The following is a 20,035-nucleotide window of genomic DNA, read 5'->3' as shown; positions in this document are numbered from 1 at the left end:
TTTTAACACTTTCTCCGCCGGAAACGGCTTACGACGTGTTTCAAGTTCATGCGAATTCTGCCAGATCACGGCGTACAACGTTATTCTGATCATATTTCATATTTTCGCCATGATATTCATATTTCACTCACGGAGCCTTGTCAGATGCCGTCTGAGCCCAAACAACTCTGCAACGCTTCAATACTGCCACCTGGTGGCTGATCTGCGAGTTGCCAAACCGGATATGCTCGTTGGAGCTCGGCCCGTCCCCTAAATTCGTCCGGCCACTCGTTTATCGTCTCGGGACACACCGTGGATATGGATCATTGCCATAACTCAATAATCCACATGATTTGGGCGTATATTAGTATTATACAAACCGGAAATGGATCACCTCGATCCCCATCACATAACTGGGATCCGTTTGCTCCAGTATCATCCCCCATCGCTAAGAGGAAGCTGCCGTGAGTTTCAGCGTTTTTGAAGATTATTATCCATACAAACTGCTCTGATCTATATATCACCCATACTACATGAAGCATTTAACGACGATCACGGAATTATAAACGACCCCCCCCCCCCCCCCCCCTTCACCCGCGCATGATCAGTCATAACGTTTAGGACCATGTACAGTTGACATTTTTAATATAGCGTCGATCGGTATCAAACGGCATTTGATAATCTAATATATGCATTTATGCCTATATCTCACGTTCTGGGAAATACTGCAGAAAACGATAAAAACATATTTATACTCTAGACGGTATTTTCGCATGAATGTGTGAATGAAAAGTAAAACGTTCCTACATCCTGAACGATAGATAATCGATGTTGAATGGGCCATAGTAATGTCAATTTAGCAATACAATTTAAAAAGTTATAGCCCTGCAAAGAAGGTGAACATCTCCATAGACTTACAGTGCTGGCAGTGATCAAACATTGATGGATATAAGCGTGGCAGAGAAAGTGTTAAAAGGGGCCTAAAACATTTCTTTTTAACAAGGCTTTTGCCTGAATCTTTTTACTTTTATTTTTACTTCTATTCATTTTATTATCATTTTATTTTACTTTTATGTTCTTCCATTTCCATTGGTTGTTTTATTCATTTTAATTGTTTTTATTCATTTAAATTGTTTTATTCATTTAACTTTTTGTCTATATCTCCTGTAGCACTCTGAGATTCTCACGAATATAAAGTGCGGTACAAATTGAATCTATTATTATTATTATTATTGCAATATCCACATTTTAGGAGGCACAGTATTTGTTACAGCCAGGCTAAATGTGTATCAATAAACAATTCTGAATTAAGTATTGTGGTGTTGCAGAGACGTCCTGGCCTAGTACATATCTTATCTATATTTGGTACATACCTCTGTGAATATCACACAAATTTTTATGTTTTTCAATGAAAATGAGAATAACGACACAAAAACGATCATTCCCTCCAATATTATGAATTATATTGCGATTGCAATATCTATCAAAATAATCGTAATTACATATTCTTTCCCAAATTGTTCAGCCCTGGTACCACATTCTGCCCCCCAGCTGTTTAGCAGAGACCCTGGTACCACATTCTGCCCCCCAGCTGTTTAGCAGAGACCCTGGTACCACATTCTGCCCCCCAGCTGTTTAGCAGAGACCCTGGAACCACATTCTACTGTTTAGCAGAGACCCTGGTACCACATTCTACTGTTTAGCAGACACCCTGGTACCACATTCTGCTGTTTAGCAGACACCCTGGTACCACATTCTGCTGTTTAGCAGAGACCCTGGTACCACATTCTGCTGTTTAGCAGAGACCCTGGTACCACATTCTGCTGTTTAGCAGACACCCTGGTACCACATTCTGCTGTTTAGCAGACACCCTGGTACCACATTCTGCTGTTTAGCAGAGACCCTGGAACCACATTCTACCCAGACGTTTCTCCCACATTCAAAGGTGCTGTTCTATAACATATTGTAGTTCCAGTGTTTGATGATAAAAGAGAAAGAGACTTGTTCTATAACATATAGTTCCTATGTTTGATGGTAAAAGAGAAAGAGACTTGTTCTATAACATATAGTTCTCCTATGTTTGATGGTAAAAGAGAAGGAGACTTGTTCTATAACATATAGTTCTCCTATGTTTGATGGTAAAAGAGAAGGAGACTTGTTCTACAACATATTCTAGTTCCTGTGTTTGATGATAACATTCCGCCACTAGATGTCACTCTAGAGCACCAGCATGTCATTTATCCAATCCGGTGCAATACATGGGGAAATGGGAAGTAGGGAGGGGATGCATGCCTGCAACATGTAAACAACAAAATTTTCTGAGGAGTTATAGGGTGGCTCACCGCCTTCAGGGTGACATTTTCCTTGCCAAGTTTTCCTTTTGTCGTGGTGACGGTGTCTGGTGAGACATGACAGACCCTCCTCTCCACGGTGAGCTGCTCTCCGCGGGTTTTACGCTAGTAAGAAACACAGGCAGATGAGGCCATCCTATCCCAACATCTAACAACCATAAAGACACCATATGTAGAGAATGTTCTTATTAATACTGTATTATACATTTAGTGTTGTCACGATAGCAACATTTTGACTTTGATACCGATACCAGCCTAAGTACCACGATACCGATTCTTAAACGATACCACGGCAAAAACCTGAAATATCGGGGTTAAGTAATGGAATATATTAGGGATGCTAGATATTGGCTTTTTTACCGATACCGATATACCGATATTGTCCAACTCTTAATTTCCGATACCGATATCAACCGATATCACATTTGAATGCAGATATCGGCCGATAATATCGGTAGGCCGATAATATCGGACATCCCTAGAATATATTATTATTAGATTACGTAATAAGACATTTGGGGATGTCTGTGACTATTTTCCCTATGCTCTCAGTCGACACTGATGATCATCCACTCAAAAAGACGCATCAGTATCGATACTAATAAAATAGAGTATTGAATCGTTTTTTTACAGCTGGGTATTGCGATACCTTTCTAATATCGGTGTATCATGCAACCCTATATACATTATACTGATAACCCCAATGACCTGCTTCATGTATACATTTGGTCCAGTGCAGAGCATGTGAGCGGGTGGATTTTGAAGTGAGCGCGGAGTGGGCTTTAAAATGGGCCGCTCCCAGCCACTCAGTGCACACGATCACACAGTGGTTTAAACTGATGTAATATACATGTAGTACAATGCCAAAGCAATAGGTGGCGATGTAGTTCAAACATGAACGCCATTTTCAACCAATCAGAAGGGTGAACGCGTCACTAGTCACTACACATCCTGCAGTGCTAAGTCAAAACAGAAATCCGCCATCTTTAAATCACCTCGGGAACTATTTAGCAACATCGCTTGATGCGCAAATGAAGGTGAGCGCTGAGCGAGCGGAGAGCGGCTTGGGGGGGGGGCCAACATGAGCAAATGAGAACGGAACTAAGCCATCCAGAGCAAAGAGCGGATTTCTCGGCCACTCCGCGCCGCTCACATGCTCTGGTCCAGTGGTATAATGGTAATGTAGGAGGTCTCATATCCTCACCAAAAAACAATCCCCTTCGCTAGATGATAGGACACAATATTTCTGACACTGGGAATACATTCACTGAGATCCATAGATGTCCCTAGGTACCAAGAATATGCAAATGGACCTTGTAGAAGTGGAGCAATATTCCATTTACTTAGGTATGTATTTTAGGCGGATTTTCAGAAAATAGGCTCCGGGCTTAAGCTGGCCTTCTAGCGGCAGGGATGGGGATTAAGCGTGGCGCTGAAAGTGTTAAGGACCTTGTGTGAACCCTAAATATATATATATTTAAAAACACAATACGATAACACAGATAGACAATAAAGGTTAAATATGGGGATGTTGCCTTACCTTGATGAGCGCACCAAAGGAGCGTGAACGCGAATGCTTCTTGCTGGGGTCGGGGGGGGTCTGATGGAGCTCCTCGCTGGGGGGGCCTGTGGTGGTCTGCTTGGCCAACTGGACACAGTGAGAGGAGTCAGCTACAGCCTTGTCAAACCAACAGTAGACAATATACAGTAAACTACTGTTGTGGTCTGCTTGGCTAACTGGACACAGAGTGTGGTGGTCTGCTTGGCTAACTGGACACAGACAGAGTGTTGTGGTCTGCTTGGCTAACTGGACACAGACAGAGTGTTGTGGTCTGCTTGGCTAACTGGACACAGAGTGTGGTGGTCTGCTTGGCTAACTGGACACAGACAGAGTGTTGTGGTCTGCTTGGCTAACTGGACACAGAGTGTGGTGGTCTGCTTGGCTAACTGGACACACAGTGTTGTGGTCTGCTTGGCTAACTGGACACAGTGTTGTGGTCTGCTTGGCTAACTGGACACAGAGTGTGGTGGTCTGCTTGGCTAACTGGACACACAGTGTTGTGGTCTGCTTGGCTAACTGGACACAGAGTGTTGTGGTCTGCTTGGCTAACTGGACACACAGTGTGGTGGTCTGCTTGGCTAACTGGACACAGAGTGTGGTGGTCTGCTTGGCTAACTGGACACAGAGTGTGGTGGTCTGCTTGGCTAACTGGACACAGACAGCGTGTTGTGGTCTGCTTGGCTAACTGGACACAGTGTTGTGGTCTGCTTGGCTAACTGGACACAGACAGAGTGTTGTGGTCTGCTTGGCTAACTGGACACAGAGTGTGGTGGTCTGCTTGGCTAACTGGACACACAGTGTTGTGGTCTGCTTGGCTAACTGGACACAGAGTGTTGTGGTCTGCTTGGCTAACTGGACACAGAGTGTGGTGGTCTGCTTGGCTAACTGGACACACAGTGTTGTGGTCTGCTTGGCTAACTGGACACAGAGTGTGGTGGTCTGCTTGGCTAACTGGACACAGAGTGTGGTGGTCTGCTTGGCTAACTGGACACAGAGTGTGGTGGTCTGCTTGGCTAACTGGACACAGAGTGTTGTGGTCTGCTTGGCTAACTAGACACAGAGTGTGGTGGTCTGCTTGGCTAACTGGACACAGAGTGTGGTGGTCTGCTTGGCTAACTGGACACAGAGTGTTGTGGTCTGCTTGGCTAACTGGACACAGAGTCTTGTGGTCTGCTTGGCTAACTGGACACAGAGTGTGGTGGTCTGCTTGGCTAACTGGACACAGTGTTGTGGTCTGCTTGGCTAACTGGACACAGAGTGTGGTGGTCTGCTTGGCTAACTGGACACAGACAGAGTGTGGTGGTCTGCTTGGCTAACTGGACACAGAGTGTGGTGGTCTGCTTGGCTAACTGGACACACAGTGTTGTGGTCTGCTTGGCTAACTGGACACAGAGTGTGGTGGTCTGCTTGGCTAACTGGACACACAGTGTTGTGGTCTGCTTGGCTAACTGGACACAGAGTGTGGTGGTCTGCTTGGCTAACTGGACACACAGTGTTGTGGTCTGCTTGGCTAACTGGACACACAGTGTTGTGGTCTGCTTGGCTAACTGGACACAGAGTGTTGTGGTCTGCTTGGCTAACTGGACACAGAGTGTGGTGGTCTGCTTGGCTAACTGGACACAGAGTGTTGTGGTCTGCTTGGCTAACTGGACACAGAGTGTTGTGGTCTGCTTGGCTAACTGGACACAGAGTGTGGTGGTCTGCTTGGCTAACTGGACACAGAGTGTTGTGGTCTGTGTCCAGAACATTCGAACATTCGGGCTCAGCCTTACTAGACTGGCTGAGATACCCCCTTGTGAAACTGACCCTGGACCGGAGGACAAACCCTGAGTATTGAACATTCCTTTTGTACGAGAGCCTGATACGTGTTTTGACCCTGGACTGTTATCAGACTACTCTAATTGCCCATCGGACTGTTGTGCTTCTATTCAATAAATATCTTTTATTTATTGAAATTGTGCTTGTGTGGACATTTTAATTTGTTTGTTTTGAACCGTGTCAAGCCTGAACACCAGCGGCTCGTCACAGTATGTATAATGTATATTCATTGATTCACTCGTATACCAAAATAAATTTTTTGAAAAAGTTTGCTTTTCACATAAAATATTGATATGCATTTAAAATGTGATTAATTTAGATTAATTAACTATAAAGTATATATAGATGTATGTATGTATACAATGGGGGAAACAAGTATTGAACACATCAGCATTTTGTCCCGTAATTATATTTGCAATGTGGCCATTCAAGTGAAATTTTCACCAGACTTTGGTATTAACTCAGGGAATCCAGACAAAAAAAATCTAAACTAAAGTCCATACATAAATAAAGTAATGTGTAATAAAGTGGAATGAAAAAAGTATTGAACACACTAACTGAAATTAATTCAATACTTAGTGGAGAAGCCTTTGTTTGTAATGACAGCTTCAAGGACGCTTTCTGTATGATGTTTCTTGTGTGGCACCTTGGTAACAAAAAAAACATTTTATAGCCAATCAATATATTCTAACCCAGTTGACATTATTAGCACAGATAGGAGGTAGAGTTGCCTCCTAATTAGTTTTGGTTTTCAGCTAGTTCCTGGCCTTTCCTTGCTGTGGTGTACTGCTTTTTCTTAGTGTGTCCAATACTTTTTTCCTGTTTCATTCCACTTTATTACACATAACTTTATTTACATATGGACTTTAATGTTTAGATTTATTGTCTGGATTTCTTGAGTTAATACCAAAGTCTGGTGCAAATTTTGCTTGAATACGCTAATTGGAAATACATTTACTGAACAAAATGTTGATGTGTTCAATACTTATTTCCCCCATTGTATGTATGTATGTATGCATGCATACATACTAGGGTTGGGTACCTTTCACATTTGAACCGATACCGGTACCCAACGGTACCTTTTTTTCTGTACTTTAGTCTCTAAAAATGTAATCTACCTATACTGGACAGATGGACTGCATGGGAGGAATAGATTAATAAAACGACATACAGTACATGTACAATAATGTATTTAGCCAAAACACGTTGGCAGAACACCATTTCATTTTATAAATGAATTATATATAAAAGGAAAAAATACAAGATTCGAACCAGCTTTTTGCCAAGGCTTAGTGTTTGCAAAACAGGAATGTTACCACTGTGCCACAGTCACAGATAAAACACAGCTTGAATCTTTTCATCTTATAGTACACTAAAACAAAATCATTGGTAAACAAGCGTGAAAGTGCTGAAAATATACACATTGACTGCTAATTCGACAGGTTTTAACTGTTTAATTATTTTATTCAGCAACATTGCGTGTTTACACAAACTTAGTTACCAAAAAGCATTACACTAACGCTTTCTTCTGATGAAATTAATGGACAAGAGAGCCGTGCGTCGGCTGTCTAATGAAGTTAGATTTGACACGTTTTAATATATACACTTTGACTGCTGAATTGACACGTTTTACTTATTCATTCTTTAATTCAGCAACATTAATGCATACAGTCTGTAGACATAGGACGTTGTAGCGTCCGTCTAATGACTTTGCGCCTCCTGGCGGGCATATGACAGAACAGCAACCTGGTTTCCAAATTAATTCCCATGTCGTGAGACCACCGCGGCAAAATGGTTAGGAACACTAATGGCTCCATCTGTATGTATGTATGTATGTATGTGTATGTGTATGTGTATGTGTATGTGTATGTATGTATGTATGTAGATGAGTCTGTCAGAGGGTGTTTCTGCACCTGTCGTATGAGTTTCTTCTTCTTGGCAGAGTCAGGCATGTTGTGGTGGACGTGTCTGAACAGCTCCTTCAGGGCCTCCTCTGTGTGGTGCTGGGCTGGAGACTGCTGCTGCTGCTGCTGCTGCTGCTGCTGTGTGGAGCCAGGAGTCAGAGGCCTCTTCAGCGGCCCAGCCAGGCGCACCACGGGGGAGCCGCTCAACACCAGCAGCTCCAGGTCATCCTGAGGGGCAGGTAGAAGGGGTGGGGGCAGTTAGAAGGGGTGGGGGCAGTTAGAAGGGGTGGGGGCAGTTAGAAGGGGTGGGGGGCAGGTAGAAGGGGTGGGGGCAGTTAGAAGGGGTGGGGGCAGTTAGAAGGGGTGGGGGGCAGGTAGAAGGGGTGGGGGCAGGTAGAAGGGGTGGGGGCAGTTAGAAGGCAGTTAGAAGGGGTGGGGGGCAGGTAGAAGGGGTGGGGGCAGGTAGAAGGGGTGGGGGCGGTTAGAAGGGGTGGGGGCAGGTAGAAGGGGTGGGGGGCAGTTAGAAGGGGTGGGGGCAGGTAGAAGGGGTGGGGGCAGTTAGAAGGCAGTTAGAAGGGGTGGGGGCAGTTAGAAGGGGTGGGGGCAGTTAGAAGGCAGTTAGAAGGGGTGGGGGCAGGTAGAAGGGGTGGGGGCAGTTAGAAGGGGTGGGGGCAGTTAGAAGGCAGTTAGAAGGGGTGGGGGCAGTTAGAAGGGGTGGGGGCAGTTAGAAGGGGTGGGGGCAGTTAGAAGGGGTGAGGGGCAGTTAGAAGGGGTGGGGGCGGTTAGAAGGGGTGGGGGCAGGTAGAAGGGGTGGGGGCGGTTAGAAGGGGTGGGGGCAGTTAGAAGGCAGTTAGAAGGGGTGGGGGCAGTTAGAAGGGGTGAGGGGCAGGTAGAAGGGGTGGGGGGCAGTTAGAAGGGGTGAGGGGCAGGTAGAAGGGGTGGGGGCAGGTAGAAGGGGTGGGGGCAGTTAGAAGGGGTGAGGGGCAGGTAGAAGGGGTGGGGGGCAGGTAGAAGGGGTGGGGGCGGTTAGAAGGGGTGGGGGGCAGGTAGAAGGGGTGGGGGCGGTTAGAAGGGGTGGGGGGCAGGTAGAAGGGGTGGGGGGCAGATAGAAGGGGTGGGGGGCAGTTAGAAGGGGTGGGGGGCAGGTAGAAGGGGTGGGGGGCAGATAGAAGGGGTGGGGGCAGGTAGAAGGGGTGGGGGCGGTTAGAAGGGGTGGGGGGCAGATAGAAGGGGTGGGGGGCAGGTAGAAGGGGTGGGGGCGGTTAGAAGGGGTGGGGGGCAGATAGAAGGGGTGGGGGGCAGGTAGAAGGGGTGGGGGCGGTTAGAAGGGGTGGGGGGCAGATAGAAGGGGTGGGGGGCAGGTAGAAGGGGTGGGGGCAGTTAGAAGGAGCAGGGGGCAGGTAGAAGGGGTGGGGGGCAGGTAGAAGGGGTGGGGGGCAGTTAGAAGGGGTGGGGGGCAGGTAGAAGGGGTGGGGGGCAGGTAGAAGGGGTGGGGGGCAGTTAGAAGGGGTGGGGGGCAGGTAGAAGGGGTGGGGGGCAGGTAGAAGGGGTGGGGGGCAGTTAGAAGGGGTGGGGGGCAGGTAGAAGGGGTGGGGGCAGTTAGAAGGAGCAGGGGGCAGGTAGAAGGGGTGGGGGGCAGTTAGAAGGGGTGGGGGGCAGGTAGAAGGGGTGGGGGGCAGGTAGAAGGGGTGGGGGCGGTTAGAAGGAGCAGGGGGCAGTTAGAAGGGGTGGGGGGCAGTTAGAAGGGGTGGGGGGCAGGTAGAAGGGGTGGGGGCAGTTAGAAGGGGTGGGGGGCAGTTAGAAAAGTACCATCTAAAAATAGTCTGATCTGAGGCTCTGATGAGGCACTGGAGTGAAGGCACCCACTGGTGATTATGACTCATCACTACAACGACAGGAGTTCTGCCAGATCTGCAGGACCCCTCCTTGTGCCCAGCAGGGCCTATAGCTCTGGCTGAAATGGAATTGTGAAAAATGCCATTATTGCAAATCTGTGGAATTACCAACAATGTAGTGGCAACTTGTTACCACCAGTGGGCGCCAGGTTATAATTCAAAGAGTTAAAAAAAATATATATATATATTATGGTCTGGACTGGGGAACTCTGGGGTATGATTTAAAGAACTGTGGCTGAGGTGGATTGTATGGTTTCACCATTCTCTGGCACAAGCACTAAAATAGCCAACACATGTATGGAGATTAGCACTATATAGCTCAACAGCTGATAGAGCTCATAATAACACATGGAGATTAGCTAACACTATATAGCCCAACAGCTGATGAGAGGTTGGAGCGCTCACCCTGGTCTGCAGCGTCTTGGTTCCTGTGAAGTACATCCTGGCATGTTCTCTCAGGTAGACTGGAGCCTGGGAGGAGACATCACGTCACCATGTGAACCAAAACTGACCTTCTCTTGAAAATCAATTGTTCGGCGTCATCCAGCCTGGTTCACCATGTCGTTCAATCATAAACTAAAAGGCCTCTCTCTTTATGACCTAGAATGGAAGTGTTGTTATATGGGAGGGTGTTATTAACTCTTTGACGGCCAAACCCGAGTAAACACGGGTTATCTCGCCAACCGTTGAGCGCCACTAACCCGAGTATAGTCTGGTTTTGATCTTTTCCTTTGATGCGCGTTCTATACGGTCAGCCGGAGCCCTCTAGGTGTCTGTGATTCATCTACCTACGTTGGAATTGCAATGACGATCGAATCTCACCAGGTGGCAGTATCGCCTACCTTTTGAACTGGGAACTGAGGATATCACTTGTCTTGTGATCCACTCCGGCTGTTTCCGCCTAGGAGTGGATCACAACATAGCAATCGGTGGAAGATTTGGTGCCTTATTTCCCGTATGGTAGCCATGCCCAATATACACAAGTAATTGCGATCGCCATGGGATTGACTGGGATTTATTCATTTTCTTTCTTTCTGACTGAGGTAAGGTCCATCTTAGGTAACCTGGTATTTTTTTTTTTTTTACGTAAAACATGCTTCTGTACCGATCACAGTGTCGTAGCTTACCGGACATAAAACTTGCTTTTGGTAACGATCAGTTTTGAGTTAAAACGACCCCCCCCCCCCCTGATGATTTTGTGAAGACACATGTGTACATGGTATATACCTTTGATTTGGGAGTATTTGGGGGTTCAGGGGATCAACCAGAACGATTTGGGCTTATTGCATATAATGTGTCATATCTCACGATCTATGGAAAAAGAGTGGATTGTTTCGGAAATGGGGCAATGTTTAGCGTGTAACAAACTACAGTGTGTAGAAATTAACTGATTAGTCAGTAATGGACTATGAACAATGCCTGTAAAATGAGCCATACTATTGTCTCCATAACTATAATACAGAACACACGATGGGTCTGCAAACATCGCTAAAATGGTCATTAAAGTGGAGATGAAGCAGTGAGCAATGTGATCCTAGTTTGTTTGTTGTGTACCTTGTGTAAGACAGGGTTCTATAATCAAATGTGAAATCTATCTTATTTGTCTGAAAAATCAAATATAATATCCCTGTTTTCAACATGGGCGCCGCCATTTTGTTGCTGACGTCATGGCTGACGTCATGCCGATGGTTTGGTGTATACACTGCTGGTACACTGCCTATAGTGAATGGGTCAGTCAGTAAATAAAATGTTGCCTACAAAACAACGGGACCGCGGTGGTTCTGTTTGTATTGCTCCTGGCTGTTCAAACAAATTTTATCATGTGAGAGAGAGGAAAGTTGGTTAATTTCCACAAACTACCAGTGAAAAAAACAGTGTTGTTGGCACGTTGGCTCAGGCTGGCTGCACTCAGGCGGCGTGATCAGCCTGTTGGACAGGGAAGGAGGATCTGCAGAGAACACTTCATTGCCTCGGATTATGTTGTTGGGGTGGGATGTTTGTCCAGAAGACCACTAATCAGCTGAAGCCTGATGCGGTTCCCTCGGTCTTCGACAGACAGACCGGCGTTAGCTCTCGGGAGCGATCGCTAGTTGGCACCAGCCGGCGACCGGCGTTAGCAACCGGGAGCGATCGCTAGCTAGTTAGCACCAGCCGGGGACCGGCGTTAGCAACCGGGAGCGTCGCGGAGCATTCAGCCTGCTGGCTACCTAGACCCACTTCAACCAGCCGAGCGTCAGGAGCTCCAGCAGCTTGTCAATGTGCTAATAGCCTGGAGCCAGCTACCGTTAGCTTGCAGAGGCTCCAGCACACCGACAAGCTGTGTAGCCAGCTACCGTTAGCTTGCAGAGGCTCCAGCACACCGACAAGCTGTGTAGCCAGCTACCGTTAGCTTGCAGAGGCTCCAGCACACCGACAAGCTGTGTAGCCAGCTACCGTTAGCTTGCAGAGGCTCCAGCACACCGACAAGCTGTTTAGCCAGCTACCGTTAGCTTGCAGAGGCTATTAGCACACCGACAAGCTGTGTAGCCAGCAGGCTGAATGCTCCGCGACGCTGGTTGAAGTGGATCTAGGTAGCCAGCAGGCTGAATGCTCCGCGACGCTCCCGGTTGCTAACGCCGGTCGCCGGCTGGTGCCAACTAGCTAGCGATCGCTCCCGAGAGCTAACGCCGGTCTGTCTGTCGAAGACTGAGGGAACCGCGTCCGGCTTCAGCTGATTAGTGGTCTTCTGGACAAACATCCCATCCCAACAACATAATCCGAGGCAATGAAGTGTTCGCTGCAGATCCTCCTTCCCTGTCCAACAGGCTGGTCGCGCCGTCTGAGTACAGCCAGCCTGAGCCAACGTGCCAACAACACTGTTTTTTTCACTGGTAGTTTGTGGAAATTAACCAACTTTCCTCTCTCTCACATGGTAAAATTAGTTTGAACAGCCAGGAGCAATACAAACAGAACCACCGCGGTCCCGTTGTTTTGTAGGCAACATTTTATTTACTGACTGACCCATTCACTATAGGCAGTGTACCAGCAGTGTATACACCAAACCATCGGCATGACGTCAGCAACAAAATGGCCGCGCCCATAATGCTAAATGCTTCAGAAATGCACACAACAAATCGTTTTTTCTTAGAAACTGCTTATTTTTATAACGTGATTTCTTCTGTGGCTTATCTAAATACTAATGTGATGCTATGAATATGTATTTATCGCACTGCTTCATCTCCACTTTAACGCTGGCGCCAAACAGTGCAGATGGCGAAAGCTAGTGGCCGTCAATGAGTTAATATTGTTTTTTCTGGTGGTGTGGAGCAGTAGCTACAGTCTGACAGCTGCCCTCTGCATCATGGAAACTGTCCAGCCGTGAGCCAAGAATCAGGGTTCCCACAGACAGCAAAATTTAATTCAAGGACTTTCACATACTTTTCCAAGCACTATTTTTCATTTTAACTCATTCAGCGCCAGCGTGTACCTGCCTCTCTGCTGTCAATGGGCCAGCTTTTCGCAATATTTCATGATCTTTGCAGAGCTGTGTAGGGCTGCACGATTAATTGATTTTTAATCAAAATCGCGATTTGGAATGATGCAATTATCAAATCGCCAGGCCTGCAATAAAAAAAATAAAAAATAAAAAAAATAATTTAACCAGGAAGTCCCATTGAGATACAAGATCGGTTTGGGAGAGGGAGGTAAGGGGTTTTAGATTGTGTGTTGTGAAGTTTAGACTTCAGAGAGGGAGAGTAAAGTACAGAAAAGAAAGGTACTGTTGGGTACCGGTATCGATTCCCAGGTAAAAAGAAACATTTTCAGGCTCGGTGTCCCGAAAAGACCCACCGCGTAGGCCAGATGCAAGCTGCATTTTACAATAAACCTCTGTGGACTTTTTTTTTTTTAATTATTATAATCGCAAATTGAATCGCAATCGCAATATCTGTGAGAAAAATCGCAATTAGATTATTTCCCAAAATCATGCAGCCCGTGTGTGTTCTGTATTATAGCTGTGGAGACAATGGTGTGGCTCATTTGACAGACACTACTTGTAGTCCAACATGGAAAAAAAGGAGTTTGTTTCTACACACTGTAGTTTGTAGTTTATTACACGCTAAACATCGTGCATTTCCAAGATAATCCTGTCTTTTCCCATAGATTGCGAGATAAAACGCGTTATGTGCAATATTAGCAGGGCTCGAAATTGCGACCCCCTCGTTCCTTTCTCTGTCCATTCGCTAGTTTGTCTATCACTCAGTATGTGCCTTGTGAGTTGACAGTGACCATTAATTTCTAACCAATCAAACGTGAGCTTGACGCACACACGCTGCTCGCAGTGCCCTCCCCCTCACAGACCTGTCTCATTTGCACCGGAGATAGCAAGCGTGCAGCTCCTCTTTTAACATCACTGAAGCATTAAACAATGGCTCAGTAAACTATTCACTTTAGTTTAATACATGAGGTGTTGTCTAATGTTATCTAGCTGGTTAGCTACTGATAGCTCATAACATAATTGAAATTAGTTTTGCAGCTGTGGCTAATGTAACTTGGCTAGCTACCGATCTTCGGCTGGCTAACGTTAGCTACCTAGCAACTGTAGCTTGCTAATTCTCGAAGTCAACTTCCTGCCTGTTGTTGCTAGGCAACTGCAGCGTGGGGGGTAACTGCCCCGCCTCGTACATTGTGTACGGTTCATTTAGTGCAGAAACGGATCGTTAAAGCGTCAAATTAAAGACTATCAAGCGGAATTTTCTTCAGTCATTCACAATGCCAAAGAGCTGCTGTGTTACGCGTTGTACTAATGACAAAAACAGAAATCCAAATCGCAAGTTTTATACCATTACGGAGGAAAAAGTGGCTGGTGGCTAACTCGCTCTGTGTTGTGGTCGTGGTAGCTACATGCTAAGCTAACGTTAATTACATAATATTGAACCGATAGGAGCTTATTTTATCTAATCTTACGTGGATGTTTGATCGGGTAGTGGCACACGTGGTACCACCACGTAAGATTAGATAAGATAAGCTCCTATCGGTTCGATATTATGTAATTAACGTTAGCTTAGCATGTAGCTACCACGACCACAACACAGAGCGAGTTAGCCGAACGTTAGCCACCAGCCACTTTTTCCTCCGTGATGCATCAGCTGGTATTATATAAAACTTGCGATTTGGATTTCTGTGTTCGTTATTAGTACAAAACGTAACACAGCAGCTTCAATTTGGGTATTCGAGAGATGGCCATGTCTGCAGGTGTTTTGTATGGACATTATGTCAAGTCAATCAGGGGGAGATCTTTGACTCATATCTCGCCTTAGAATCACCAGAAAGGCTTTCGAAATAGTGAAATGCCATGTTGGCCTCAATATTTTCAAAACAAATCGTATGAAAATGTTATGAAATGAACAAGAATGTGATAAAACATGTAATAAAAACGGACCTCAACGCATGCATTTGATGGTAGAAATCCATATGGTCCCCCTATACCAAGATGGCGGCGGTCTCGTGACATCAGAGTGTCTTCGAGAATACGGGCTGTGCTGGCTGACTACCTTTTAATTCACAATGGAGTGGAGCTAACTAACTGTACAATCGATTGGCTGAGACTGTATTTTGTACAGTTGGCTGCCTGGCTGTTGTGGATTCGGGTAGCCAGCTAGCAGCTAACATCAACTCAACGTCACTCTGTTGACACTCTGAGCTTGTTTGCAGACACTCAATGTAACAAACAATATGGTCCGTGCGGAACCATTATCCCCAACACATAGTTCCGTGTGTGAATTATGTTGAGCCACCACAAAAGATGAATCCAAAGTTTAATATAGTAAGAATAGTACTAGGCTATATTACATCTTTGCAAGTAGATTACATTAGAAAAATGCCCTTTTGACATGTAGCCTACATATTCATAATCATGAAAGTTTATTTGGAAGTATTTTATATTCTGTACTTAGTTTGAAAGTGGTCAGACAGTTCCCTCTGTGTGTAATACAGACAGTATTCACACATTCATAAATAACACTTACAGAAAAGCTTATTGTGCACTGTAATACATGTATGGTGCCATACATGTCATATTGTGTTGAGGTCTGGGGGAATGTTTAAAAAACAAATATAGATCCTATTATTAAACTACAGAAAAGAGCTATTAGAATAATAAATAAAGCTAGTTATCTTGAATCGATTAATACATTATTCATAAAGTCCTGCACATAAAAATGTGTAGATATGGTTTACATAAACACCTTGGAGATCATTTTTCGTGCTAAGAGTAAGAACCTACCAGCTTGTATTCAATGTCTCTTTCAACCAAGAGAAGGAAAGTATAATTTAAGAAGGTTGTGTATTCTTAAAACATATAAAAAGGTAAGAACTAATGTAAAAGCTAAATGTGTTTAAATTTTGAGAGTTAAATTGTGGAATAGTCTTAGTGACGGGTTGAAGTTGTGTACCTCTCAGGGGAGATTTAAAAAGGCCCTGAAGGATAAAATAATTCAGGAGTACAGTTTTGAGTAAAACATCAAACATTATATCTTGCAGCATATTTTAAATGTTTCTTTCTTATATTAAAGTATATTTAGTTTTTAAGAATTGTAAAGGATAGGCAAAAATAAGCATGTGCTTCAGCCTATTCCTTTTTTCAGTCATTGAGTTTTGATTTTGTGTGTGAGCTTACTTTGAATATGTACATTTGTGATTTTTTTCTTTTCCTTTTGAAAGTCCACACATGTGTTTTTGATTTATCTGTAAACAAAGACCGAAAATAAAACTATTCATCATCATATTCATCATCATAATACGTTTTGTTCAATGGGGGATTTTTTTACGTACCGAATACCGTGAAATTGTGGTATTTTTGCCCAAGATTATCGTACCCTCAAAATATCATACCGGCACATGCCTAGTTACACTATAGGCTACACTACTAGGTCTACACTATACTATAGTTTAAGGCTACTTTCTCTGTTTTACTGCATTACAGTACTGTTATATTGTCTATCCATAAATGTGCAAATTGGCTATAATAAGGTATTTCAAATTGCATTGGTCCGGATGGGAGAATTCAGTACTGTATCTACAAAAACGTCCATAATGTTCCCTTTATTCATTTCCTTAGATTTTTTGAACACATGATCTCAAGAAGGTACTGAATGTGTTTTTCATGTATGGTCATTATTAGCATGGTGTTATTCACTGTCAAAGATGCAAAGAAAAATCATAATTCATATTGTCCTTTGTTTCATCACAATTTAAGCAAGACACAATATTTCTGACACTGGGAATACATTCACTGAGGTCCATAGATGTCCCTAGATACGAATATGCAAATGAGCCTTGTAGAAGTGGAGCATTTTCTTAGGTATGTATTTTAGGCAGATTTTCAGAAAATAGGGCTCTGGGCTTAAGAGGTTAAAAGGATACAATTCACTTTTAAATGCAGTTTATATAATCTTTTCTTTAAATGCAATATATATAATCTTTTCTTTTTGATCCAATATGTATGGCTTAAAACCAATTTCCGACAATTAGTCACACTTTAAATGCAAAAATTTTATTTCTTGATTCAGAACAATTTTATCATGGATGAACAAAACGTTCAATGTGAATGGCTGATTTGAATTTGCAAGGACTTTTTAAAATTGTAAAAAGAAATTGGCTGTTTTCAAGGAATTCCAGGCCTAGACTTTTTTTGGTAAAAAATAAAGCACTTTAAGCACTTCAAGGCCCTTGTGCGAACCCTGTATGTAATACGTACACATTGTAAATTCTTAAATACGTTAATATATTACTTATGGCTATAACATAACATTCTCCTGTGGTCGATAAGTACTTTATTTCCATATTTGAAGCGAGATTGCAGACGTCCCTTCCTTTAGAGTTAGATGTGTGTGTGTGTAATAATGACTCTAAAGATCTTCTGAGAGTGCTTGATGAGGAAGGTGTGTGTGTGTAATAATCACCCTGAAGATCTTCTGAGAGTGCTTGATGAGTAAGGTGTGTGTGTAATAATCACCCTGAAGATCTTCTGAGAGTGCTTGATGAGTAAGGTGTGTGTGTAATAATCACCCTAAAGATCTTCTGAGAGTGCTTGATGAGTAAGGTGTGTGTGTAATAATCACCCTAAAGATCTTCTGAGAGTGCTTGATGAGTAAGGTGTGTGTGTGTAATAATCACCCTAAAGATCTTCTGAGAGTGCTTGATGAGTAAGGTGTGTGTGTGTAATAATCACCCTGAAGATCTTCTGAGAGTGCTTGATGAGGAAGGTGTGTGTGTGTGTAATAATCACCCTGAAGATCTTCTGAGAGTGCTTGATGAGGAAGGTGTGTGTGTGTGTGTAATAATCACCCTGAAGATCTTCTGAGAGTGCTTGATGAGGAAGGTGTGTGTGTGTGTGTAATAATCACCCTGAAGATCTTCTGAGAGTGCTTGATGAGGAAGGTGTGTGTGTGTGTAATAATCACCCTGAAGATCTTCTGAGAGTGCTTGATGAGGAAGGTGTGTGTGTGTGTAATAATCACCCTGAAGATCTTCTGAGAGTGCTTGATGAGGAAGGCCATGCCGCTGTTGAGCTTCTTCAGGTTGTCCTGAAGGTCACCGGCCGTCATCTGCTTACAGGACAGAGCAGTGGTCAGAATGCAGTCCCAGTGACATCTGCTTACAGGACAGAGCAGTGGTCAGAATGCAGTCCCAGTGACATCTGCTTACAGGACAGAGCAGTGGTCAGAGTGCAGTCCCAGTGACATCTGCTTACAGGACAGAGCAGTGGTCAGAGTGCAGTCCCAGTGACATCTGCTTACAGGACAGAGCAGTGGTCAGAGTGCAGTCCCAGTGACATCTGCTTACAGGACAGAACAGTGGTCAGAGTGCAGTCCCAGTGACATCTGCTGACAGGACAGAACAGTGGTCAGAATGCAGTCCCAGTGACATCTGCTTACAGGACAGAACAGTGGTCAGAATGCAGTCCCAGTGACATCTGCTTACAGAGCAGTGGTCAGAATGCAGTCCCAGTGACATCTGCTTACAGGACAGAACAGTGGTCAGAATGCAGTCCCAGTGACATCTGCTTACAGGACAGAACAGTGGTCAGAATGCAGTCCCAGTGACATCTGCTTACAGGACAGAGCAGTGGTCAGAATGCAGTCCCAGTGACATCTGCTTACAGGACAGAGCAGTGGTCAGAATGCAGTCCCAGTGACATCTGCTTACAGGACAGAGCAGTGGTCAGAATGCAGTCCCAGTGACATCTGCTTACAGGACAGAGCAGTGGTCAGAATGCAGTCCCAGTGACATCTGCTTACAGGACAGAGCAGTGGTCAGAATGCAGTCCCAGTGACATCTGCTTACAGGACAGAGCAGTGGTCAGAATGCAGTCCCAGTGACATCTGCTTACAGGACAGAGCAGTGGTCAGAATGCAGTCCCAGTGACATGTAAAGACACAGTGAGAGGGCGCTTCACCAGCATAATGTTCTCCATTAGAGGGATCGAACATCACAAGGCTTTCATTTTACACATGTGGCTCTCTTTAGTGTTCCCACAGACATTGCAAAATGAAATTCACGGATTTCAAGTACTTTTCCCAGCACTATTTTTCATTTTAAAAGGGCATTTAAAAGGATCCAATTCACTTTTAAATGCAGTTTCTTTTATATATATATATGAACCTTTTTTTGTGGAACTTAAATCCCCCCGGCCCTAATATAAGGTGCACAACTAACCGGGTGTTGTTTGTTCATCCAACGCAGCGCGCAGCCACGCTGAGCGAGAGCTGTAATTCAGCATAGCATATTAGCCTTAGTATGGCGAGTGCAATACTAACTGGCCAGCCAGAGCTAGAAGATGCTCCCACAACATTCAAGTCTCCCGTTTGGGATCATTTCGGATTCCCAGTTAACCACAGTAATGGACAAAGACGGGTGGATCGCACTAAAGCTACGTGCCGGCTAGCCCCTTTCGTGACTGTGATGCACACTTGTGATGCAAGGCGCATCACAGTCACGAAAGGGGCTACGTGCCGGCATTGTTCAACTTTATTGCAAACTTTATCACGCATTTGAAACGGCATCACCCGAATGTGAATATCACTGGTACACGGAAGGAGCAAACCCAGCTCCCCGTGGCATTCAAGCAGCATCTCGCTATTAATTCAGACCGGGCCAAAGCAATAACAAACGCCATAGGTGTTTTTATAGCAGCAGATCTGCGACCATACTCCGTTGTCGAGAACACAGGGTTTAAGCACATAGAGAGTAATAGAGCCCCGCTACCTAGTTCCCTCTCGTCTGTATTTCAGCCAGGAAGTCATACCACCAGCTCTGTATAAACAAGCCCCTTTCGTGACTGTGATGCAAGCCCTGGCTGCCCCTGTATTCAAGCAGGGCTTGCATCACAGTCATGAAATGGGGCTCAGTATAAACAAGCACACGCTACAGTTGTCCAAGGCATCTGCTATAAAATAATCTTCAAATTTACTTTAAGTGTTATTAGCAGGTTACAGCAGTAAGCATTAGTTTGCTCAGTAAATTATGGCCAATTCGTTTTAGATTGTT

The 20,035-nt window shown here is 44.7% G+C and overlaps 1 protein-coding gene across 1 annotated transcript in view; it reads right to left on the bottom strand.

The window, feature by feature from the left end:
• arhgap19 (Rho GTPase activating protein 19) overlaps positions 1–20,035 on the bottom strand; it is a 53,922-nt gene that overhangs the window by 8,641 nt on the left and 25,246 nt on the right. Inside the window, exons 6-10 of the mRNA XM_084318603.1 lie at positions 18,007–18,093; positions 9,914–9,979; positions 7,623–7,841; positions 3,871–3,978; positions 2,322–2,435 (exon numbers count right to left, since the gene is read on the bottom strand). Of these exons, the coding sequence (XP_084174729.1) occupies positions 2,322–2,435; positions 3,871–3,978; positions 7,623–7,841; positions 9,914–9,979; positions 18,007–18,093 (594 nt within the window). The remainder of the gene's footprint in view (positions 1–2,321; positions 2,436–3,870; positions 3,979–7,622; positions 7,842–9,913; positions 9,980–18,006; positions 18,094–20,035) is intronic.

Source organism: Notolepis coatsorum (genome assembly GCF_963971535.1).
Source record: "Notolepis coatsorum genome assembly, chromosome: 7".
Taxonomy (NCBI): domain Eukaryota; kingdom Metazoa; phylum Chordata; class Actinopteri; order Aulopiformes; family Paralepididae; genus Notolepis; species Notolepis coatsorum.
The sequence above is the reverse complement of the archived record's forward strand: the minus strand, read 5'-3'. Positions and strand labels throughout refer to the sequence as shown.